The sequence below is a fragment of the Zonotrichia albicollis genome, chromosome 8 (genome assembly GCF_047830755.1).
Source record: "Zonotrichia albicollis isolate bZonAlb1 chromosome 8, bZonAlb1.hap1, whole genome shotgun sequence".
Lineage (NCBI taxonomy): Eukaryota > Metazoa > Chordata > Aves > Passeriformes > Passerellidae > Zonotrichia > Zonotrichia albicollis.
In genome coordinates, this window is record NC_133826.1 from 9,577,004 (window position 1) to 9,604,245 (window position 27,242).

General features: G+C 38.0%; 1 protein-coding gene across 9 annotated transcripts in view; it reads right to left on the reverse strand.

Annotated features, from left to right (window-relative positions):
* Positions 1-27,242, reverse strand: part of MAST2 (microtubule associated serine/threonine kinase 2) — a 186,871-nt gene that overhangs the window by 121,689 nt on the left and 37,940 nt on the right. For 2 of the 9 annotated variants that reach the window (XM_074545879.1, XM_074545878.1), the window contains exon 1: positions 18,694-18,729. The exons of 5 other annotated variants lie outside the window; for them this stretch is intronic. In XM_074545879.1, the coding sequence (XP_074401980.1) occupies positions 18,694-18,726 (33 nt within the window). In that variant the 5' untranslated portion in view covers positions 18,727-18,729. Of the gene's footprint in view, positions 1-16,297; positions 18,190-18,693; positions 18,730-27,242 lie in introns of those variants that run through there. 2 more of the 9 variants (XM_074545876.1, XM_014263798.3) reach the window with 2 other exon arrangements.

Here is a 27,242-nt window from a genome sequence, read left to right on the forward strand (position 1 = left end):
TATGATGCCATGTCTTGTTCTGGGCACATTGTTCACAAAGAAAAATGCCAGACTCCTGGACAAGACAGCTTGCTACTATTACTGAAATTCATTTTCCTATGGAATACATACTTGAGCCTAAAGCTAGAAAAAACCCTCCAACCACTACTGAACAGGTTTTCATCAGAAAGGAAATAACTTTTCTTTCTAGCCAAAGGAGAAGTATCTTCAAACACCTGCAGTGTGACAGTATATCCATATGATTATGCCTTCCACAGCTCAGCAAGGAGAGCCTCCAGTCTATCTAAAATGAATATTCAAATGCTGGCAGCCATCATTTCAACACAAGAAGTCTCTGGCTGCAGTGAGGACAATCTCATGGATTAATTGAGGGAAGAATTCTCACAGAAGGAAAGCTACTCAAAACAAAGGACAATGCTGGCACAAGAAATGATGCATACAAATAGGTGTGTTTCCATTTCCATACAAATGGAAACTAAAAGTTTCTGATTTTCAGAAGGCTATGCTTGTAAAATAGTAGCAATGAAGTACTTAAATTCTTTAAGTACTAAAGAGGTACAATTGGACAATATATATACATTATTTCATACACATGATTTCTATGAATACACAGACACAAATAAATTGTATTTTCCTGGGATAAATGGAAAGCTCCCACATTTTCTTTTGTATATATACAAACTTCAAAGACACCACAAAAGGAAATTTTGCTCCGATGCTCCACAGATAACAGCATTATTTCCAACACCACCTTTTACAACTGAATTCTTTCTTTGGAAAACAAAAGGCTTGAAAGCCACAGGTTTCTGGAATGCATTTTCTACATGTGTAATTTATGGAGGCATTCAAAAATAGCCTACAATATATATAGCAGGCAAACTGTGAGAGCTTAGGGCAAGAGGAATTTTCCTAATCTGCTTAAGCACAGGATTTTTTTAGTGGCAACATGGCTGCTGCTCTGTGCCTGTGTCTCCCTGTCCTAAGCCTGTTTGCTTTCTGTTTTCTGTTTAGTTTGATTCTCTGGGGGGGCTTAATTGTTTTTTGCTTTTTTGTCTTCATGGTAGGATCCCTTTATTATCTGATTTTACGGCTGCCATTGCCATTTTCTGTGGGAGCACTTTTCTGTTTGTTTTATGGCCCACCTTCAGTGAATCCTCTTTAGTACAGGCTTTTTGGCTTTTTGGCTTTTTACTCCACTCCATTATTCTACTGCACTACGGTTTACTTCTGAGGGATTTGCTGCAAGACTCTCAGCCCCAATTTCCAGCAAATGAGGACTACAGAGGGATCCATCTGCTGCTGATACACAGAAGTCTCAGCTGAAATACTTCTTATGCCACAAATGTGTCATTTGGGATGGATGGAGCTACATCACCACATCTTTTCACAAGAGGATGCACTCCAGGAATAGGAATCAAACTCCTAAAGACACTGTGGATCAGGATTTCTTCCAGGAGAAGGAAGAGCTACCAAGAATCCAAAGGCTTTGTCATTTGACTGCCATTCCACCAGCAACTATTAAGAGCTGTTACTTCAGGTTTTTGCATCTCTATCACTGAGGTTTTCACCGCTGAAAAAGGAATTAGCACCTTTATGTTAATCAGTGAGAATATTTACTTGAATTTTGACTTGGTTGTTAAATTTCATACTGCACATACTTACAATATGGACTTTGGAATTACACTGCTTGGTTAATCTCCAGCATTAATGCTGCAACAGGAGGAGAGTGACAGGTCTCTCCTGAACAGCTTCTGGAGATGAAGATGCAATCTTTCTTAACTGAGAAAGGATTATTTCAGATCTAACTCAGATTGCTGGCAGTGTTGGTAATGCATCAGCATCTTGTATTCTGTGCAAAAATTAAAATTATAATTCTCTGTACTTTGGAGAAAGTTCTACTGTGTCCAGTATTAGGGGACAACAGGAGTTAATGTGCTTTTCTTTTAGCATTAGCTTGTTATTATGTCTTGTGCATCAGAATGCAACCTCCCATGCCCAAAAATCAATTTCTTGTACAATTATGTCTTTTCTCTATTGAAAGTTCAAATTGTTTTTAGCAAGTGATCATATTTAATATTTTGTTGTTAGTGAAGTTTTAATCTCTTCCCTGCAAGCTGGTTTTATTATTGCAACCTCAGTGCATACTGGCTGCCCTTAAATATTGCAATTGAGTTTTTTCCATTGTTTCATGACTGTCCTTGAGGAACAGCATAAATGGTCTTATTTCTCAGTTAATTCTCAAACTGTCTGCAAACCAGGCCGTGGTTAAATGCCTGGAGCTGCCCAGGTAAGGACAAGACACAAAGACACAAAGCTGATGCAGTAGGTGGCCACGTGCACAGCTGCAAGTCCATTAAAAGCCTTACTCACATTATCTTAATTAACTTTCTTAACACTTGCCTGCCCTGGAGAATTCATCTGAAGTTAAAAGCTGACTTGTGTTTCTATTTGGACTCCAAAATTGTGATTATGTTATGTTTTAATTTGAAGCTCCATGAAACTGACAGCTTTGTCTTTGAACGCTTGAGATCAAAATAGTACAGATGAATTTTTACCAGTAACAAAAAACAGGAGACCTTATTCACATTAGCAACATTAGCACTTTTCTTGTAGTGTTAGTACTAATGTTTGTATTTTTCTCATTGAGCTAATACTGCATATTTTCCCCTTATCATAGTGTTGCTTTGTAAGTTGTCAGTCCTGTGGCATTAGGTATTTTGTAGGATAAGTGTTCTATTTCTTATTTGATACTCATATTTTTACTTTAAGATTTTCATGAGCTGATCTCCATGTTATGATTTTTTATTTCTGCAAGACAACTCATACAGCTATTACATGAGTTCTTTAAGGAATTATGATTCACATTCTGATATCTCTTACACTATTTAACGTGTGTCAAAATAAATAGTAGAAAAATCCTTTTTAATGCAAAAGAATATCTGCATGGATATTGCACAAATCTTTATCAACTGAAATACTATTTGAAGATTTCCATTCCAAAGCAATTACCACTCCTGCAGAAGAAAGCAGCTGATGAAACAGGGGGCAGAAAAGATCAGTACTTAATCCATTATCACATCCCAGTAATGCTAATCTAGGTGTAAGATTAATTTGGACTTCAAACATATTAAAGCAGCAAAATAAGATTTGCTTCCAGGAATGTTCAAAAGACAGTATATCCATATGATTAGATTCAACATTTAGTGCAACCTTTCGTCCATAATATGAATTTGAAACCAACTCAGACGTTTAGTAAAAGATAATAGAAATAGATGATGTATGGAACCACTTACAGGACCCAAACATGGATTTTAATATGAGAAACAAAAGTTAATGAGATCGTCTTCTCTGACAGAGCAATTAAAACACAAGAAGCATATTTCCAGAGCAATCCTTTCAGCATTTCTCTCATGGAAACTTACTCAATTATTTGGATGTAGCATTTTGTTGGTTTCTACCTATGAAGTTTCTATTCTTTTTAATTCTGTGTTTTTCCCTAAGAACTTGACAGTTACTTGATAAATCAATTTTTAAAACATTTGGTTTAGCCTGCCTGACCTTAGAAGTTGGGGTACTATTTCTAAAGTAATTTTTTCCAAAGACAAAAATTCAATAACCTCCCAGTTTACTTCACAGCAGCAATGGTGAATAACCTCTAAGCATCTTACTACTGTTAAATCTAAAGCTTCTACTTTTTCATTTTTGTTTCCATGACTTTGATTTCTGTTAAATTTACAAAGGCAAACAACTCTTAGCAGGTTGACAGGTATCTCTTTTTACTTGGGATTTCAACTGCTCAGTTTACCTGCCACTGACTCAAGAACTCATTTCACTGTAACAAGAATTAACATTGTGCATAAAGATTCACATGGGAAGGCACGGGAAGGCTCTGGACCTTCTGGGTTCTTACCATTCCCACAGCCTGGCATTTGGATTTCATCCTCCTGCTTCCCTAATTTCCTGTTAACCTCACAAAGTTCTCACTCAGCCAAAACACAAGCTCAAATATAGACTTGTCTTTTACTAAGAGCTCCATGTGCCCCCTGTGCTGGGGACTCCAGAGCTGGACACAGAGCTCCATGTGGGTCTCACCAGACACAGCAGAGGGGAAGAATTCCCCCCTTCCCCTGCTGCTCACAGTGCTTTGGATGCAGCCCAGGACACATTTGGCATCTTGGGCTGGGAGTGCCCATGGCTGGGGCATGTCCAGCCTCTCCCCACAGCATCCCCAGCTCCTTCTGGGCAGGGCTGCTCTCCATCTGTTACGTCCCAGCCTGGATCTGTGGCTGGGACTGCCCAAACACGTGTGCAGGACCTGGCACTTGGCCTTGGTGACCTTCATGAGGCTCTCACAGAACATTTCTGACACATTTCCAGGTCCCTCTGGATGGCATCACTTCCCCTCAGCATGTCACCCACTCCACTCAGCGTGGTGACACCAGCAAATGTGCTGAGGGTGCCCAAATCCAACATCACCAACAAAGCTGTTAAACAGGGTCAGCCCCAACTGAGCAAACCCCTCGTCACCGGTCCCCACTTGGACATCAAGCATTGACCACAAATCTGAGTGCAACTTCTACTTCAACTTTCATTTTTCTCACATTACCTCATTTTTAATTAGGAAAGATTTCCTCTGAATTTTATTTAATATTTAAACCTTTAAAAACTAATATCCTGCTCAAATGTAATGAATGTTTATCTCTACCTTATTGCTCTCTCTCTCTCTTATTGCATTTTATGATCTTTACAGCTACTTTGACTCCTTTGGCTACATTTTTTAAGCATAAATCTTCAAAATGGCCTTAGTTTGGAAAAATCTTTATTCAAGCAATTAAGTACATTTTTTTATTACAACTACTACTTCAATTATATTTACAAATTTTTTTTGTCTTCATAATCAGTTTTTGTTTTCAGTTTCATTATGGTTTTCTTGCTGCTATGGAGCAGTTTAGAGCTACACAAATAACAAATGGTAGCTTCAGAGGGGAAAAAAAGAGGGCTGATTATTGAACAGTAAAATGAGTGAGTGTTATTTCAAACAGATAAAAAATAGATACCTTGTCCAAATACATCTCTTTGCATGGTTGAAAGACTGAGAGCAGAAACAGGATTTTAAGAGAGGCATGTTAGGTAAAAGCCTATAATATTGCTCAAGCTGTTCCAAAATACAGTGCTTAAAACCAATTTCTAGCCATAACAACTATCAATCATGATCTGTTACACTAATAATAGGATTGTATTCTAGTTTTGCTTTTTTAAAATTGGCATACACCCAAGATGAAAAGTGGCAAAGAGGTTTTTCTCCCCTGCCTTTGTGTAGTACAATATACTCCTAAGTCTGCTTGCCACACAAATATTAAAGAGGAATTCCCTTTGTTTTGTGTTCTGTCAGAACTAACTCAGTATCCCAAACTCAGTGCTTGCAGCTTTCACATATATTTGGTTCACCCATCCTTCCCTGTCCTAACCACAGCCTGCTCCACACAAGACCAATGTAAATTTATGCCTCTCATTGGCTCCTGAAAACAAACAGCATTTGTTAATTTCTTTTTTTTATAAAGTTAACAAAAGCCAAATCAACCATTCCCATAAGAACCTTCAGCAAAGACGCAAAGACCCAAAAACCCAGCCCAGGTACAAAGGTGGCCTCTTTTTATTTCTACAGCTAAGTATCTTGCTGGCTTGATTTTTTGGGTTTTATTTTGGTTCTTTTCCAAGAGAGCAGGGGGCTCTTGAAATACCAACAGGAATCATTTTAATGCTTTCTGAAATCTGCCTTCTAGGAGTTTAGAAGTACTAATTCCTCACCAAGAGTATTTGGGGAGAAACCAAGGTTGCCAGCTGGGGAAAAAAAAGGCAACCATTCCATTTCAAACATCCCCTCTGCTCTAAAGTGGTCAGGTTTCATTTGCACAATGCACCCTGCTGACGTTAATTTAGCAGCCCTCTAATCAAGCTCACTTCCTGAAAGAAAAGCAGAGAATATTGAAATGATGGTTGTTAAACTCCAAAGTTTTCAGAAAACAGAAGGAACTCAACTATAAAACCCCCTTTTGAGTCCCATTATAGAATATGCACAGTTCTGTCTGACTTCACCTGTGGAACAAGTGGGATCTGGAAGAAGGATTTGCACTGTGGCATAAATGAGGAGTAATGAGGGGAGGCAAAGTCTCTTGTGACAAGGCTTCAATTTGCCTACAACGGAGAAATTTTTTTAAGTCCAAAACCAAAAATGAATAGTTGTTTCTTGAAACACTCATTTTCACCTGATATCAGTCATGAGCACATAAAGAGACCCAAGACACCAACACAGGAGTGCTTTGTTTTCAGTATCAGGGTCTATGTCAAGGGTATTTAAAGCCATCTCACTACAGGATAAACTAGGTCACCTGAAGATTAAGGGGTAAATGAATGAAAGCCATACACCAGTCCCTCAAACAGTAAGATAATACAGCTCTTTCTGGTTGAAAGGTGAAGTTAGTAAAACCCTTTTGTAGCATTATATTGTCTGCCAAAAAACACAAACAGTAATCACTTCATCCAGTAATTCTCCTGTTAAAGACCAAGAGAACTACTGCCTCCCAGAAAGAACTCACATGCCACAGTGACCAGCCTGACCTTCTTTGAAGTCACTGCAGCTTTACCTCAAATGCTTTTTTACTTGATATTTTTTTTAAAGAGAAAAAATATCTTTATCTAGCGCTACACAAGGATGAAGTTATTTCTGCAAGTAATACAAGGCAAGATCTAGCCCAAACCCCTCTCATTCCACTGCCTTCAATTCTATGCAAGTTATGCAAGGGATTGCTTTAAAAAATTGGTCTTTTCAAGAAGTGTGAGTTAAGTACATGGAAAATTGGCAACTCACAGCAGCAGCATGTAAGGACCTCTACCCCCTCTCCCCCATTTAGATATGTACCTGGATTTTTCACCTGGCTACACTCACCTCCCCACCACTATCAAAGAGAAGGGACTCTGTTAGAGCACCATTTTTAGGTAACAGGTTTCCCCAAGACTGCTGCAATCCATACAGACAGGCAAGGTACAAACTATTTCTCTTGATTCATGGTAAATCAATATTATGTTCCCAGCACCACACAACTAAATTACACCTATTGCATTTGCTGCTGAAAGCTGTATGTAAGGGCATGGTTTTTCTTTAGTATTTCATTTTTATCAGTCCCAACGGTACTACACTGGATTCTATGTTGTATTATGCCTTAACAAAAATGATTTTACTACATCACTCCATCATCTGTCTAAACTTAATCAAGCACAACATTGCTTTCTGAAGTTCTCCAGTAGTCTCATGTCCCTGAGGGGCTTTCTTCATGGTAGCCACTTTGGAAGAAAAATATCAGCTTGGCACTGTCAAACTCTCAAAATTTACAAGCAGGCAGTCACCACACAGCAAAACTATCCCAGATTATAAAATTGTTTTTAAAAAACTTCAATGTTTGCCCATTTCAGTACAAGAAGTTTTGGGTGCTATTTCATAAATAATGTTTTGAGACAAAGTGCAACAGAACTGCCAGGTTTAAACTTGGTCCGCAGAGTTTTAAGGAAGGGCCTACCAAAACAGTCAACAAGCCCAGAACAGGACGCTGCCTGACATTCACATTTGAAAGAGGAAAAGATAAAAGCTAGGAAAACAAACAGTAAATGACTGGGGACCATTAGAGAGAATAAACTGTCAGCCCACAGCCTTTGCAATCTGAAATCAATCTCAAATGTAAAATCACTCATGTCCCTGTTTAAGTCACCTCCAATCTTTTTCTTGCCCATAGCTCACCACAATCCATTCCTCTTTCCTCTTTCAGCCTTCAAATTTATCCCCATTGTTTAGGTTTTTTAAGATCCTAATTGCCTCCCAACAGGCACCTCACAATTTGCCCCCCCAGGGGATCTCTCTACCAGTCAGCACACATTCTTCCACCTTAGCCAAACTGTTCACTGTAATTATGAAAAATAAGGCAAACAATGCACATTTTTAAAAGGAGATCACTACATACACCTAAGGGGAAAAAACAGTGTAGTACTGGAAGCACTCAGAAACACTCTCAGGGCCACAGATCTGCTGGGAAGTGCTGGCCATGGGCTTGGCTCGCTCCATTTCAGACCATGGAGTCACCCCCAGCAGAACAAACCACAGCTCATGGACCAGTGGAGCAGAAAGGGCCTTTTTCACAGAATATACACCAACCTACCCCAGTGACATCTGATAGCATTTCTTTTTTTTGGCTGGCAGTACAAGTGACATTTATTAGCCTATGCTGATGTAAAACAAGTGATAAATGTCAGAGGCAATTAATATTTTCATCTTTTGAGGAAAGTAATTTAAAAGTAATTATATCAGGTTACAGTTGTTTAAGCTGTGCCATACAATAGGTAATATTTATATTCATCCTCATTCCAAACATGATTTTATCACACTAATACCCAAGAGCATTTTGAAAAAGAAACCTTTGGCTACAAAAGCATCTGTTGTGCTTCAACAATTTGATTTAAAGGGAGCATTGCTATTAGCAAAATGAGTCATTTATAGAATTGACCAGGTAAAAACAAAGCTGAACCACTTTCCATGCAGAGAATGTATCCACAGATGATGTGCTGATAACTTCAAAGTCAGGTTTCAAAGATCTATATATATACCTCATCTCTGAAAATGAACTATAAATGCCATTATCTATTTAAGAAATTCATTCAAAGGACAGCAATGACATCTATCACGAAGCATTCTGCATAGAAAGTGGAAGAGTTAAACCCTTAATTCACTATATTATGACATGCCTGCAGTGCTGCACTTCACCCAAAGCCCCACAGCAGAAAACACCTGGGGATGCATGGAAAAATGGCCCTAATTACCTCCACACATATCAATAAAATTGATATTGGAGAACAGCTATGGACAGTAAGGCTGAATGTTAGAATAAAGACAATCAAAATCTGAAACAAACACTTTTTACTGGATCTCATTCTTGATCCTTGAAACAAAAGAAAGTTCAAGGTTTAATCACACAGATGCATTTATGTAAAATGTCATGTATTATATATTTCTACTACAGTATACAATAATTGAATTCAAGCTGAAATTAGCTTTCTAACATGGAATAGAATTTCACACTGTGAATCACAAAACTAGAAAGTGTGATTCATAGCAAATCTTTAAATAGAGATGATGATTCCAAAGCTCATAAGCCAAGTTTAAGGAACTCTGCTGCATTATTTACAGTACAAACCCAATGTTTTCACAAGATATGAGTAAAGTGAAAATTCATATTTCTGAAGCATACCTGCTTACATTAAACCTAGCCTAGCAAATAATTTTCATACCACTTGAATTTACTGTAGTTTTAGGTGGCAAGTTTTATTTTGTTTAGCAATTCTTTTGAATGTCACAGCCCGGCCAGAAGTCACACAACTAAGAAAAACCTTTAACAACTAGAAACAGGAAAATTCAGCGAGCAAAATTTAATAAATATTAAGTCCACCTCCACCAAAGCCAACTCCATGTCCTCAATTACTGAAAGACTATGTAAACTTTAAACATTTTGTGAAAAAGAAAGAGAGAAAGAGCTGCTAAACTATAGTCACAGATTGGAAAATTCAGAATACATCCACACAATTGAAAACAAACTACAGGGAATACCTGACCCACTCTGGATGCCAAGAGTAAAACAGTTGCATTTGCACACTGCTCTGGTGGGCAGAACCACTCTGCTATTCATGTAGCTGCTGAATAAAGTAATCCAGCTTCTTGCCTCTCATTGTTGTGCTAAGAATGCACATCAAAAAGTCTTGGGTATTCATTTCTTTTAAAAAAATCTTAAGATTTAATATCAGCTCCTTCAGAGAATAACACTGAAACACTTCGGAGTCCACAAATTACTTCATGTTTTTAATAGCAGCTCCTAGAAATTCAAGAATCACCAACCCTGAAAAGCCTATCCTGTCTTATCTCAGAAATTATAAAATCCCATACCTTCTACAGGTCAGATAAATACTAATGGCTTGGGTAAAGCAATTTAATACAAAATAAAAGAGGACCAACTAATAAATCACATGGGAAATACTGCCACATATTTACAACTGACCTTAAATATCTCTTGACATTTTAGAGATCCTTTTCTAGGTGTTATTAAATACCACTACTCCTCAAACATTTTCTGTAATTTATGTGACTACTATCCACAATTTACAAATATTTAGAATGCAAAGATAATTAATATTTATCTGTTGAAAACACAAAAGCACTGCCTACTCCCAATGAATAGTGATAGTTTATCAAAATTAGATTTTTTCACTTGGCATGTTTTAATTAGGTTTCCTTTTACAAAAAAAAAAAAAAAAAAAAAACACCAAAAAAAACCCACCTACTCTATACCATCCTTCAATGTGTTTTGAAGAACTGAAGAGGCAACCATAACCAGCAGAACTGACAGCAGGAAAATAAAATGTGCTCTAACCAATTTCAACTTCCAGGCTGATGACATAAGCCTAGAAGCAAAATACACAGTGCCTCACTGCAGGACATTTCTTCTCATTAAAGAGGTAAGTGGGTCTGTGTAAGCAGTGAAGACTATTAAAGATAAGCAGATTAAACACCAGTCTTGCAGCATGGCAGCATTATGTTGTGTTGCTAGGCTGGAGAGCTGGTTTCCCTTTAAGATTTGGGATTTCCAGCATTAAGCAAGTACAAAATGCAGCGATGTTAACACCAGTGGAACACTCCAAGTGGCTGATGGTGAGGAGGAGAAACTCCCACTCCCTGCACAGCCACCCCTGCCACCAGCAGCAAACACCACTCACGGCAACAAGCAAGTCCAGCTGACATGCTCAAGCCAATGAAATGTGTGAAACAGGTACTGCTGTTTATTTTTGGGAAGAATTCCTCTACCCCGCATTTCCTTGGGCTCAGGTTCACACACATACATCCATTCTTTCATGCAGTCACCTGCTAACAAAACCTTTCTTCCTGAAGTAGTAGAATATTAATTACTGGTATTTTTATCTTTCCTCACAGCCTGAAAATAAATAGTTTCGTGCAGCTATACAAGCATTCACAATGTCCTTAATGACAAACTGAAAGCACTTATTTAAGCATTAACTACAGCAAATTATCAAACCAATTTAACAGTACCCTGAAGACAGCAGCTAAATGCCATCTTTTCTGCCTGAGCAAACCATTTAACCTTTTCTCCTTGTCCATGTTTCAAGGACTTTTTATTCTGACAAGGTTTCACATTTTTGCCTTGGTACATTTTCTAGTGTCCTCAAAGTGAATGCCAGAAGCTCATGGCCCCCCCAAATTTGGTTCCCTTCCCTACTCCATTGCCAAGTGGACCACAAGCACCAATCCTGAGAAACCAAACCAGTGGGAAAGCTCACGTGCCCAAAGACATCACCAAAAACCCACAAGGCTTCACACCTGTCTGAGCATGATTTCTCAGTCCTACAATGAGATGTACCACACAGATTTCACAACAATCCACTTTCCCATGGGGTGACACACAGCATCCCAGCACCAGATTACAACAGACTCATACAATGAAACTTCACAGCATTTTTCCACTGGCTTTAGTCAAAACCAGTTGCTTATGAGTGATCTAGTTAATGAATTCTAGCAGCCATTCCTCTGCAGTCAGAGTTCCCCAGCTCTCCTCCTCAGCAGAAGACAGAGCACATTGCCCAGACAGGCTGGACACCCTCAGCCTCCGCACAAGAGCAAGGTCATTTCCCTTCTCCACACAGGTAATGCCAATGCACATCCCACTCCTCCTGTCAGCTGCCAATTGTCACAGAAGCTAAACAACTCAGACTGTCTTCTTAATTAATTTCAGGTGTTAGAAATTTACCAAGGGAACAGGAACCAAGCCTAAACATAAATCTTGCTTCTTTTGGAAACCAATCTGAAAAAAATCTTTTTCTTTAACTAATATTTTTAAAAAGAAAACTGGTATGCACTTTCTGATATGCTGAGTTTAAAATTTCAGTATCTGAATAAATCATTTTTATTTATCTTCTCATGTTATCACCTCTTCCTCAGATGTCAGTGTACGTGGTGACTGCCTACATCATCACTGCTGGAAGCTCTTCAGCAGATATCTGACCTGTGGGCTCAGTTATGTTCCTAGTAAATCTGTGAGCAGTAGAAAATAAGTCTTGTTAATGTATTTCCCATGGCAGGCTCCCCTGCAGCACACAGTTCCAAAAACTCAAATCCAAGAGACTGGTAACATCTGAAGATCATTACATATGTATGTATGCATCTATCTTCACGCTAAACTTCCTAAGGTAACTTTCAGTTTCAAATGTAGATACTAATTATTCAGTTAATGTGTATTTCAGAAGTTTTTTAACAGCAAAACAGAAAAATCAAATTTTGAGTCCCATTTAGTATCTCCCTTCACTGTGAACAACTTACAAGCTTTTAGTGAGCAATTTCTACTTTAATTTTTTTATAAAAATACAGTAAAAAGCAACATTCTTACTAACACCATTTTTATCAGATCTTGTAATGAGCTTTGTAGCCAGCAAAAAATGTCTTCAAGAATTCTAAAAGACACTCTTTAGGAAATAAAATTGAAGAGCTAGTCAAGTTTCAGGGTCTCTAAATTATGGCTAAAGGTGTGTCAGAGAAGGCTTAAACTGAACAGTGCAGTCAGCCTCCTACTGTTAAATATATTCAAGCTTAGAGATTCCACTGATTTTCTGATTCCCTTTCCCTATAAAACAAAACAAAAAAGTGCTCAGTCCTTAGAGTAAAATAAATCAGCTCAAGGAAAAGTCCACCAAATACTCAGATTATACTCTCTATGCCCTATTTCTCCCCTGCCCCCAGGAGGAAAATGTTAGATTTATCTCTAAAACTAATGAATTTTTCTTCTGGTGGACTAGGAGGCATGGGGTTTTTGGTATATTATATTTTAGCCAAACATGCTGTGCAGTAGAAACACTAGCCAAGATAAGCACATTCAAGCACAGAAGTGGTCCCACAAAGTAAATTACCTAGTTGAAGTTAGCCCAAGTTTCAGCAGAAAATGAAAGGGAGATACCACACTCTAAGGAAATATGGATGCAGGGAACTGTGGTGATAATGTCCAGCCACATGTGAATACTGCTTACATAGCACAAATGCAGAATATAAACTGTGTGCAAGTGTCTGAAATTTGGAATATCACACTCTCCATTACTTTTCTTACTTGCATTCACTCATCAGGATTTTGGGGATAGAATCTCCAATTTCTTGCATGTGTGAGAAGAGTAAAAGCACACAGGCACCAGCTCCTGCAATGCAAAAGAAACCAAAACCCCCACCATTTTCTAGTGCAAGATGATCAAAATACCAGTTCATCTTCACAGGGACTCACTGGGTACTACTGCTATGATTTGCACTAAAATACCAGCTACAACAAATGTACAGGGAACAATAACAAACCTAGGTAGCCTCCTAACATGTGTGGCTACATCACAATGCATTTTATGTAACACCAAATAATTAAGAAGTCCAAATACACATCTCTGTATGGAGCAGCAGAAACAGCTCCACCACTTAGCGCCTGTTCCTAGGCAGTAATTTATGTCAAAAGTTCAAGTTCATTACCTAAAATGAAAGCCTAGAAATTAAAGGAATATTCCATTATTAGAAGCTCTTTCTCAGCCTTTTCTCAATATTACTGCAGAGCTACATCACACTGTGAGCATGCTATATGTGTGTGCATACCATGAATATATAAATATATACAGTTACATGTACACAGAAATCTGATTTGCCTCTCCTGGACCTTAAATTTCCACACATTTCACCACTACAAATTTGTAGACCAAATCTGTGGCACCAGACAGGATGCACCAAAAGCAGAACTGAACAAATAAAGAAGGTGATACAGAAGGGCCACGTGCCACTATATTGACTTTGCATGTATATATATATATATATATTTATAACATTCCTGCTCCTTTAGGTTATCTGCTCCCTCTAGTCCACATCTAGTTCCTGCAGGGATCAGGGCTGAGAGAGTTCCCCAGGAAGACAAATTTATCACAGTGTTGGTATCACAAGCATTTCAGGTGATGGAGGTAAAAGGGAGCACAAGGCAAACATTTGTGTGCATTTAGAAAGTGCCATGTAGGGAAACATAAAGGAAACAAGATTTTCACAGTGCACTTGATTGAGTACCAGAACAGGTGCCAAAAAAAAGGCTACAAAATCTCCCATCCCTAGATACATTCAAAACCAGCCTGGACAAGTCCTTCAGCAGCCTGATCTAACTTTGGAATGAACATTGCTTTGAGAGGAGAGGTTGGATTAGAAAACCTAATTTGGGCTGTGATGTTCATTTTAAACATCATCAACATCCAGCTTGAACTAAGAAACTAATTTTTTTCATCAGTGGCCTTTCAAACTAGTATCACCCAGCTCTCCAAGGGAAGTAATTAAACATATTGCCTTGGCAATGTCCCAATAGCTCTTTAATTTTTCCTGATTTTTGAAGTAGAAATTGACTATAAAATGGTCACTTTTCCAAGCTACAATTTCTTCCAAAAATTCTACTCCAAAATACAGAGGGGAAAAAAATCATCCAGCATTAACTTCCTTTTAGACATCTGCCTTATTTCCTGATATCCTTTTAGCCTATTTTCTGTTCCTGAAGCATTTTTGATGTAGATATTGATTACACCTATATATATATATATATATATATATATATATATATGCATATGCATTTACAATACCTACCCAACTGTGGACAGACACAACACCACATCTAGACAGTAAATACTGAAGGCCACCAAAATGATGGAATTTCACCATGTTACATAGTTAAACCAGGGAAATGCATTCACATCCCCAGCAGTGTCTTCTGCTGACACTGGTGGACATTTGGTCTCCTCCAACCTCCCTTCCTTTTCCAATACTCCCCTAAAGAATTACCATGAGAACCACTCCCTGGCATGTCAAACAGATAAAACATCCACGAGAAATGCTACGTTCAGAAAAGCCCTAAATGGCTTTAAAAAAATTTGATCATCTGTGGACAGAAACAATCTTATTGCTTATGAAACTTTGATTAATTAGATACACTGAAAATAAATATTAATTTATCCAAAAATTCACCCCCAAATAGTCTTACTTATTCCTATATACTCAGCTATACAGAAAGTAAATACAGCTAATTTTATGATGAGGAAATGCACTATCCTAATACACTGTCACCATGGTATATGCAGCACACTGTATCAAGCTATTTCAGTAATACTAATAAGAAATAAATAAATAAATGAAAAGGTGAGATGTAGAACATATTCACATAAGGCAGCAATTACTTTGTAATTGCCTTAAAGCATCAGCAAGGCATGAATAGCAATATGTTAAAATATTAAATTTATTTTCCTCAAAGGAAGTTAAACAATGGGACAGACATGGTTAATTTAATAGGCAACGTTCATGGTCTATAAACAATTACTTATGCTAGCAAGTATGTAATGGGCTATATACCATCCTATCACAATGAAAAGAGGGGTGGAGGGGCAGAATATGTTGCTCTCAAGCACAAATGTATTCCCTGTCCATCTCACACACGATTTTGGAGCTCACTCACTTCCAGCAGTTTTATTCCATAAGCATCAGTTCAGTTATCACACACCACTGACACTGGCACAGACTGCTGCTTGTCAGACCAGTGCAACTCAGTCCAGCTTCCACAGCACGAACACAAAATAAAACTTCACTAGGATGTTTGGGTTCAAAACAAATTAAAGTATTTATTGCAACAATGATAGCTGTTGAAAGTAAAATATAAATACTATTTGCATTGTTGAACTGCATTCTGGTTTTGGATTACTGTGCATTTGAAGTAGTAAAGAAGCATATGTCAAAAATAAATGAGAATATTCAATCTGCTTTGACATTTAATTTTTAATTAATGCTCAAGTAAAATGGCTACTCTAAGGCAAGTCTGACAAGCCATGTAACAGATTTTTCTATGTATCTGTAAAAGTGAATACCCAAAAATAAGGTAAGCCTCATAGTTTATACTTCCCTTCTTACCATAGGAATGGTCACAAAACTATTGGATATAATCCAAGACCTTAGAATATTATTTTATTACTGCATACAAAATCCTGCTTTTAATTTATAAAATATACACTAGGTAAAAACATAAAAACTCAAATTCTAGTATCATTGCTATGTTCTCAGTCAACCTGATTCACACCAAACAACTGTCAGCATTTTTATGAGACTGTCACATTACAAGCAGAAGAATAAATAAAAGAAGGCTGAAGTTACACTTACCTGCAGCCCTCTTCTTCGAAGAATACTTGAATCATCCATATTTCCACTGCTGATCACTAAAGCTCACTTGCTTCTCACTAGCTTTGCTCTCTAACTGTTAAAGAAGTCCATTATTTTCAAACTTTTCTCCCCCTCCCACTCGCCCTCTGTCCACTTGCTAAAAATAGGACATGGTCTTTCACTTGCCTGTCAGAGAGAGCTGCAGCCCAGTCTCTGACTATCTCTATGTAATTTTGTCTGCCTCTTTGTGGCTGATTTAGCAGGTCACATTTGAAAAAATCTCTTCGACTTTCCTAAATCTTTTCAAGGTTGGATGTCTCACTCCCCTCATACACAAAACTGTCTACAAATATATAATAATAATAATAATAATGATCCACAACTCCACAGAAGGCCAAAGAGTGGAATTTAATTCAGATCCCATAGACACGCATTTTTGCTTTATTTCAATTTACTCGAGCTGTTATAAGGGATCAGTAAGCTAAAACAGCTGCCTTCATTTACTGTGCATAATAAGCTCACAAAATCCAGGTCACATTTCCTTTAAAAAACACACAGTCACGCTAACTAAAAAAGCAATACTATGGGCACACAGGATGATACACTGGCACCGAAAAAATACAGAAAAATCTCGCTATGAAAACCATGGAAATTTTATTTTTCCCAATTCTGAAAAATTCCTTTACTCCTTTGCAAGACAAAGCAACTGTGAGATTCTTCAGATACTGTCACACATTCTTTTGTTTCTGCTATCTCTGAGCTATGCTGGGCTCCTCCATGCAGCAGGCACGGCACATTCTTCAGCTCATTGCTGAGATCTTGCGACTCTCATGTGCTGCAGGGTCTGGAACACATGTTGCAAGTCCTGAACATTTAAGAATTCATTCATCTATTCATCACTGACAGAGCTGTCTGAAGTAGCCCTTCCCCTATCGTCATCCACAGCAAAAAGGCAGGGGGGAAAAAAGATGAAAAAGCACAGTTGAGCTGAGGCTTTTTCAGTCTGTCCTGCGGTTTCTGTTTCCAGCTACCTTCACACAGACAACTCCAGCAAGGTCAAAAAGGGCTTTGCCCCTTTAGGTCCATAATGCCAATGCCATTTTAAAACACGAGCATACAGCATGTGTTGAAAAATAAAACAAAAATGCTTCTAGCTATACCGAACACCATTTCAGTAAAACCAAAAATCTAGGTATGTTCATCCCAGTATCATTTAAATTTCTGAGCATGTCAAAAAGCCTTTGTCCTACACATGCCCTTTCTAGGTTAAAAAGGAAAAAAGAAAGTATTGCAAATATAATGAACAACCTATTGCCGCAATGACCTTCAATATTTTAGCAGAAAGCTAAAGCAACAGATTTCATCTCCTGATAGAAGCTTAGGAAGAGAGTCTATTTATAACTTCTGAATATAAACACTGTATTTAAAAAGAACCTAACTTCTGAAGGATTTCATGAGATACACACATCAAACTTCATCGAGAGCTGTGTTTTTGAGGGGATTTCAGGCAGACATCCTCGAGTGTGCCCTGCCCGGGCAGCGCTGCTCTGACAGCTGCGAGCCAAAGGAGTCTCCGGCCGAGCACACGGGGCTGGCCGCGCTTAGAGCAGCGGAGATTTACACGGAAATCTTCAGCTCATCTTCGTGCTAAGTGACCCAGTCACATGAGCTGAACACATCATTTTAAAGTCAGCTGAAAGCAGATACAACTCAATCCCATTCACCAGGCTTTTTCCTGATCCTCGGCGGAGCGAGTGTGGTCTTTTATTGAGAGCAGCTAATAAATCCTGCGGCTGCCGTGCCTGCCTCCATCCATCTGCCGATTTACACGAGCGAATGCCGAACGAGGGCTGCAGCGCCTTTGTGCGCTCCGGAGAGGGCAGAGCTCATTTGCATGGAGCCTACTGTACCATATAAAAACCTGCGCTAGTGAAAACAACTCCATGAGCCACTTCATTTTAAAGGAACAGCATCTGCTTTTGCAAATGGGGCTGGGGAACTGCGAGCCAGCCACAAAACTCTGCGGGAGAACTTGAGGATGTGCCACCGGGGAGAACAGCGACATAAAAATACAGAATAAGCTGTTTAAAAGCATACAGGAATGTAAAATGAACATAGGACTTCACTGGGATAATGTTCATTATGGATTTCAATACAATTTCTTGCATTCTGCCATGAAGTAAGCTTCCTCAGGAAAAAATACTAAATACTAACTTCAGTTATCAGACATTAGTACCACACAAATTCTATTTTTACCTAAGAAAATCTCATAGAAACAAAACATTTTGGCATGCATGCTCACATACATTACACGCACTTTGCAGTTTATTTTAGTCTACAATATATTTTAGAAATATTTCTATTAGACCATGAACTAGCAGGATCACTGATCTTACCTCTTCTAAAGGCACCAGCATTAAACAACACATTCTGTGAGAGGAATCAAGGCATCTTAACAATCATGCAACATCATTCCCATTGTATTCTCCTCCTATATCAACCACTAAATGAAAATGTTTCAGGCAGATAACAGTAGCATATAACCATAACTTATTTTCATAACATAACTGGAAGCATTCTTATTGGCACATCTACATCTAATCCTTCCTGGATTATTTACCGTAATATTCAGACATTGCCAATTCTCAATATGTCTTCACAAGTGACTTGTAATTGATTGAGCCTGGCATGAGTCTTGAAATACCATGAGAATCATCTGTTCTCTTCCAAATTTCAAGCTTTCTTGGGAAGGATGCTTTCAAATTGGCTGCCTGCCACACTTACCCAGTTTCTGGGGTAGAGAAGCCAAAGTGGGGCTGCTGGAAAAAAAAAAAACAGGCATGGCTTTTCCTCCAGCTTCCCTGTCCCCTTCCCTTCTTCAGTGTTTGCTTAAATGTCAGATCAAAAACCACGACCAAAAACATCACAAATGGGGCAACCACCTTTTCTACTCTCCTGTTTAACTGTTAAGACTCATCCACTCTCTTTTTTTCTTCCTTCAGCAAAATCTACTACAGAAAATCAACGATGAAAGAAGATGGGAGAAAGTACTTAGGATCAAACTGAAACAAGCAAAGGACAAATGGAATTTCAAAGCAACTCTCTGACATTGAACATTTTTTTACTAAATACTACCTTTAAAAATTTAAACTTACTCATCGTTTCACCAAAATATTACACCACCCTTAGACAGTGATTTTAACATCCTAAAAGGTCTGCAGGTAAGTCTCCAATTAGAGATGAGAAAGTATTGTACAAGGCATTCCATTAGAGCATGTATTACTGAAGGATATTAAAGAAACCAAAGGACAAAATGTAATTTTATCAATTATATAAAAAGTTCATTCTAGAAGAAAGTTCCCAAACAGTTTCCAGATGCAGGCAACACCAAGAAAGGGTCTAACAAAAAACCTATTAATAAGGGGGGGGAAAAATCAAAATAAGGAGGTCATGTAATACTTGAATCCTTTAAGAATGAAGAGTACCTACCTTAATATTCAACTTCACTAAAAAAAATTAGGAAAGGGGATTAAAAGAGGGACTTTAAGGTTGGTTAACCAACAACTTTGGTAAGTTCTTAACTCAGTTCTTCCTCCCTTCATCAAATTTACAAGTCTTGAGAAAATTTGCTTTGCTCTGCAGCAATAGGGAAAGAGAAAGGGTAGTGTAGCATTGGGATCTCCTTGACATAATCCAACCAATTCCTGTTTAGCTGCAGTGCTCTGAAAAAGCTCTGAGAAAGTTCTTAATTGAATGTTGATTTGAAGACATCAAGAAATGGAAATGGCCATGGACTTCCAGTATGTTCCTACAAGGATTAGCCTGGTAAGTAGGGAAGGGCAGTTTATCAGCTTGCCAATACTGGGGTGAATTAAACCAGGCTAAGAGCGATTTCCAAAGAAACAAAAAGAGCTACTGCTTTACACAACAGTCACATTGGGCTATTTCTGGCTGTAAAAGGCTGGAGGGGAAAAGAATCACAAGCATGGGCAGAAGTGTTTGGACAAATGCATTGAAGAATCTGCCAAAAACCCTTAAAAGAGGGAAACACACTGAAGTTGACCCAGTCACAAACAGCTGCAAGTGTTCTGGGAAGAGACTCTGCCATAGACACCTGCAATCAGAGATAAGGTACTGGCCTCAGCCAGTGCAACCATTCTGTGCCTTTGTTGAAGTAAAAAGCCCAAAGGCAGTGCTTGCCCAAGACAGGAGTGTCCTGCATCCTAAAAGGCACCCAAACTCCAAAAAGGAACAAGGTGTAACAGTGAATTTGTAAACTAAAAAGTAATTCTAAAAATAGTGTGTGGGTGTAGCTATGACAGTTCAAGGAAGCTCTGAACAGACCAAGAGAACTTACACATCATAAATTTAGTGGTATTGTCTCTAGATATAATATTGATGACATCACCATGGAAAATCATGTCTGTGGCCTATATTTTGAAATGAATATTGATAAAATGAATAATCCAAAATAAAATGTTTCCAGGGTAGAAAAACATCAGTGTTATAAGACTTTAAGAACTTAATCTCCTTTAATTATCCCAGGAAAAGCCATATGTATGACAAGACATTGAAGAATATTAACAGGACCTAGAATTTTACTTTTTACACAGTAGACAGCAAACAACCCTACTTCTCAGAGGTCTCTAGGAGGTGTCTGTGCTTGGATTCTAGACAGCATTTTATGTCTTTTGATAAGAAGAAATCTCTTCTCATTCATGCTGATTCAGACCCCATTTCACTCCTGCTACCGAAATCTATCACTTCTATGTCTTGTAGAAGAAAAAAATCTGAGAGGTCAGAACATCTCCAAGGTGAAAATGACAGGAGTTTTCCATCTATTAACTTCAGTATCATCAAAACAACAACTCTTTCAGCTCTTCTGCAGCCCACAGGTTTTCAAATAGCATCAGTGGAAGATGACCAAGGACAGACCAATTTCACAGTCAGAAAAACAATGACCACAGGAAGTCACTTAGAAGTTGTGCAATTGCACCTGTGTACAATATATTTTACTGAAACATAATTGAGAATTCCTGAATAAGCTATTACCCTATTACTCACATTTTCTACTCACCAAAGCAACTGCAAAGGGGAATAAATAAGAAAGGAGTCTGTATCTACTATATCAGAGTGCATTTACATATGCACAAAGACATATCTGTGTGGAATCACGTGGCACATCTCTGAGCTGTGTTCAGTTTGCATACTGTACTTTCTATGCTGAATATAAACTACCTATCTGAAATTGTAATTGATATTTGCAGTGAATTTCAGGTATCACTCCACATCCGTGAAAAAACTACAAATTAAAATAAGGCAAATAATTTTGCTACGACTTCCTACTCATTTCAGGTTCTTGGCACTGCATCCTGACATCTTTTGTGGTTTATACTGTTGCATCAGAATTGAAACCTTCCATTACCAAAAAAGCAAAACCAGTAAAGGTCATCTTGGCAATCAAATCATCACACTGTGGATCAAAAATGCATGTGCTGTCTAAAATAGCTTAAGTGAATTCAATAGCTGCACTTCTTAAATTCATAACTCCAGAGAATTTGGAGGTCCTTCCAGAGGTCCGAGTCCACTTATATTGACCACTTAGAAACTTTTGATATTTCATAATAACTACAAAAACACCATAAAGTCTCTCACACAACCAGGGCCCCATCACTGGAGATGGGGTGTGAAGGACGGCAGCACTACACAAAAGGATGATCTTGTGATGATCACCAATTCACATTTTGCCACACAAAGAGTGCTCCCATCCAGAAATCAGACTAAAAAGACCAACAGCTTTTCAATTTTCTGCAGCAAGATGCAATGGTTTTAATTACATATTGTATTATCAAGGAGTTTTTTGAACCAATGCCCTACTCTAAAATACTGAGATTCAAAATTTACATTTTTCATATTGTAAATTATGAATTTCATCATTGCTAATTCATTATAGTTTTTACTCTATTTAATCAAAACTAAAAGCAACAAGACATCAAGCTGTGGGAAACTTTAAAGCTATAACATTTCCTTACATAACATATTGTCTGGTGGGAAAAAAAGATCACTTTCCAAAATTTTAAAAGCTGACAACTTTAGTGACATTTTTTTAAGTCTCTGGTAGCATTTATCTGTGCAAAAAAAATAAGCCAAATGTTTCGCTGTCAAACTGAAACTTAAGTGCTTGGGGCTTTTTTATTTATTTTGATCAAGCTGTGTTTATCTGGAGATTTAAAAATGTGTCTCTTCGAGATACGCTGACAGAATACTGAAACCAGGAAGGTTGATGAGGTAACTTGTTTTTTAAAAAAAGAAAAACAACAACTTGGCAGCCAACCTAAGGAAACTCGCCTGACAGCTTGTCTGAATTTCTTCTGGATGTCTTGCCTATTTACAAGATTCAGTTTGATAAAGTAAGACCTTTGGAGCAAAGCTGAGCATTAGCAATGAACTACAGCAGGAACTCATCCTGAGCCACCGCTTACGAGGCTTGGTCCCAGAAAAAGAAACGCTGAAAAATGCGGAAAATCCTCAAGGTTTACACACTACTCAGGCTTTCACAGCACACTGTCTGTTCCCGGTTTGTTGGGTTTAGATTCCCGGGCCAGACTGCCCCATCCCCCACATGCAATGCCTTATGAAAGGCGGCACTCCCACTCATCTTCCATACAAATGTAAATTTGCTGCCGACAAGGCTGGAGGAAAGAGTTCATTCATCTACAGAACAACTGCTTCCATACTGTAACAGGGAGGCACATACAGAAGAGACACCAGCTTCCAGGCAGAACCTTGGCTCAGGCTAACATCTTTGGAAAGGAATATCCAATTAAATTTCATATTTATAGAAAAAGTGGGACTCGCTATGCAAATTCATATTCTGGAGCTGAACTGCCATAAGAGCAGAATGGAAAGCAGCTCCTCTCACGCTACCTTTCAAACACAAAGCCATTTTTAAAAGAAACATGGTTTTGATAGGCAGAAAAGCCTTTCTCAGTATAGGCTGCAAATTTAAGCCTGAAGAAAATATAATTTCTGTTTACTAAACATTTGATGACTACCAAAATCAAGTTTCTCTTACTTTATTATAAGACAACCCTCATGTTTCAGACATTAGGACTTAAACCTCAGCAATTAATAATTCCAATCAGAACAGCAACAAACCCAAAGCTCAAGAACTCAATACCAACTTGTGTGTTTCCCAAATGAAGCTATTGACATTTACTGAAATGCTTATGGAAACAAAGGCTGTAGTTTCAAGAATCCCACAGGAAAAAGACATTTTGAATCCAGTTAGCCCAGAAGCTATTCTGCCCTAGAAACTAGCTCTATAAAGCTACAAATTACAGATGCATTACCTCATATCTCATGCAAACACACTTACTGATAAATACTCCCAAAATTTGACTGCACACAAAGGATTTACCCCACTATCCACACCCCTGACCAGCACTGCCCTTGCTGCAGCCTCACCACAGCAGCAGTGGTTTGCATATACACACTTCCCTTTTCTGTGAACTCCTCCCAAACTTCTGCTTCCAACTCTTTCTTCATCAATAAAGCCACATTTAACTTTGAAGTACAAGCTAGACAGTTTTTATAGAAAGATGGCACTTTTCAATTAAAGAGTTGTAAGGACAAGAAATTGCAGAGGTGTGAGACCAAATCGAGCTGTATTTCACTGTATCTTCCTCCCACTTGTATCTGGTGGATATTTGTCATTTTGAACACTCATTTCTTCAAAACAAACACTTGATTTTTCATGACACAAGGAACCTCTTCTATTACACTGGTAAAATAGTTACAAAAAATGATTCACGCTGTCATTAAGAAAAAAACCATTAGGAAAAATGCCATGAAACTCAACAACTGCTTTTTCTTTAATTATTCTGCTCAGAACAGAGTCTACAGCACTGAATATATTTTTCCAACTTAATCCACACAGAATTCATTTCTATATACCATGAATTTTACCTTGGTTTCCCGCTGACATTCAAGTGCTTAAACAAGACTCCAAAGGTTGTACCATTTTGCTGCCTTAAGACCAACATAATATACATCAAACACTACCTTTGAAATAAATACTTGAAGATAAGCCAAAACATTTGGAACTAGAGGGCTTTATTCTCTCCTACTGTCCTTGTTTATACCTGACTAAGCTCACATCGATATCCAGGGAGACATCTCACAGCAGTTTTTTACTGATGGATTCTGACAGGTTTTTATTCTTCCGCTTCTGGTCTCAGACAAAACTTTGCTATTGATTTCTCACAATTTTGTCATCTCCCTAAAGTGCTGGACAAGTTAAAAGCTTTTTTATAGATATCCTTTTTTTCTGACATTTATCCACTAAACTTGAACAAAACCAGGAAGAAAGGTAAAAATAATGAATTCATTCAGGATTTCAAAGATTTACAGTACAATGATAACTTTTTTTTTCAATTCTCACTTTTTTCCAGGATCTGCATCAGACATCCCATTTTTATGAGTTCTTATGGTTTTTTGTTTTGGTTTTTTTTTCATTTGAAAGCTATTTTTCATTTTAAAAAAAGAGTAGAGACATAATAGTAATTTGGCAATCTCTTGAACTTTTTTGGGTGTTTTTTAATAGAACCATTTACATTCAGTCAGGAGAGAAGAAACAGAAGACAGTACAACTGCTGGCTTAAAAGACTCACAGAATATTTCTCAAAAGAAAAGTGTGATAATAATTACTTTAAAAGGCATGTGAAAACATGTCTCCTTCCATAAAAGTAGCAGATAAAAAATGCTTGGATTTCAAATTAATAGTCAAATATATACGTTTTGCATTTCTTGATACATTTACACTTTACTCCAAATTAAATTCAAACACAAAATTCTTACATGTGACACAATACATGTCCAGAAGCAAATGTTTCAGAAAACAAATGTGCTTCATTGCTGCAGCGTCTTTACAACATATGTTCCTTAAAAAATTCAGACATACTATTGAGTTACTAATGTAACATTGACCAAAACAGTTGAAATCTTTTGTTATTTGTTTAAAAAAAAATCTGAGCTCACCAGTAAAAATTGAAATGTTATTTTCATGCATCATTTGAATTGTCACCTGGGCTTTTTGTCTCTAGAAGTGACAGAGAATATCGATGTGTTAATTGAAACAAGCAGTACATAATCCACAGGACATCTTTAGCATATGTTTCCTTCCAAGGCTGACAAGAGGTTTCTTGGATTTTTCAGCACTAGAGTCTGACGTTTCCATAGTCAAGCTAAAAATATGAACAAAAATCTTACACATTTACATAAATATGTATTTTCCCAGCAGTATCTTTCCACAGGAATCAGACACGCTGTATCAGTTTTGAGACCTCGAAAAATAAAATGTGAGTGTGGTAACATTGGCATGAAAGTGTTGAAAACCCCATTCTTAAAGCTGTATTTCTCTTCATAATTCAGAAGGCCCAGAAAAATAAATCCAATCAGAAACCCAGCTCCATGATAGAACATTCTTACTGATGAAGGAGAATGAGCTAGTGGATGTAACAAGGCAAAGCTCAATACTCAAAGCTATCATAATTTAAAATTAGACATAATTATCCTTAACAAAACCAGGCACTGTGGAAAGGGGCTTTGGAACAGCTGCTCCTCTTCAATTTAAATGCTCATTTGTTTTACATTGACCTAGAAATCAGTATCCTCCTAACCAAAAGCCAATTAGATAATAGTCTGTCTTTCAAGCTTGTAGAATACTAATTTTTGTAATGTTGTTAGTAGTGAAAAGCAAAGAAATAAACTGCAGATGATGCCACAAGCATGCTCAGCTCCAATATGCACAAGCAAACCATGAGGGTTCCCTTCCCTCCTTTCTGGAAGGTCAGATTTACAGTCCAGATTTACATCCATCACTCCTTGTGCTGACCCTGCAGTGCAGCCCCAGGCTGGGACAAACACAGGGCACTGCAAAGGCTACCACATGGAAAGATCTTCAGTTTGCTGGAGCAGCATCCCACCACTCCTCCCACAGCAAAAGCAACATGCCAAACTGGCTACAGGGAAGTGTTTCAAAAGCTGCCCTCCCAACCTTGCCCAGAGTTAGGTCATGAACATCCATGTTCTTGCAAACAGAAGGTTACCAGATTCTTTCATTACTCAGTATGAACAAGCTGCTTCTTCAACAATAAGGACTAAAGATGCCCAGTTTCTTACAGACTTGAGTTTGTCATTTTGTCTCCTGCTCCTTCCCATAGCCCTGACAGAGGTAACTCTGGCTCTCCTGCTCTGGTCTCCACCCAGCTGAAGACAGCATCTCCCCCAGTTATTCCAGCACTGTCATATTTGAGTGTCAACCAGTGCTGCCAAACCACAAAAAACAACAATAAACTGACTGTCACTGAGAGAATGTGAGGGGGTGTCTCCCACTCGCTTTCCAGTTCTTATACTATTGCAATTACAGTTATTTTTGACATTTCTTATTCTTTTCAAGCCTGGATGAAATTGGCCAGCAGCTTGTAAGTTAGGAGGAAAGAAGGAACAATTGGAGAAACTTTGACTCCCTACTACTGTTCAGTGTTTCTGGCAGTCAGGATCATTTATACCATTATTTTCAATTTTGGTTAAAGCCAATGCCAAAAATATATGTTCATCTACAGAGCTGTTCCTGCTCTAAAGAGACAAAATGATCATGAATGCCAGTTTGATTACACTTATATACAAAACCATATCATTTCTTGGTCTTCTGAGACTTGGCAGCGTCCCTAGAGAAAATTCTTTCCATCAAAGGAGGAGAGCCTTTTCTCAATGCATCCACAAAATAAGCTTCTCAGAAGGCTGGTATCACAGTGAGGCTGACAGGATCCAGCAAGAAACCAATTAACACAGGAAACTACATTAGAAAACAGAGAATTCAATTCTACCAAACCATTAGGTCTTCCTAGAAGAAGGAAACACTGACAATCATCAGTTGTAATTC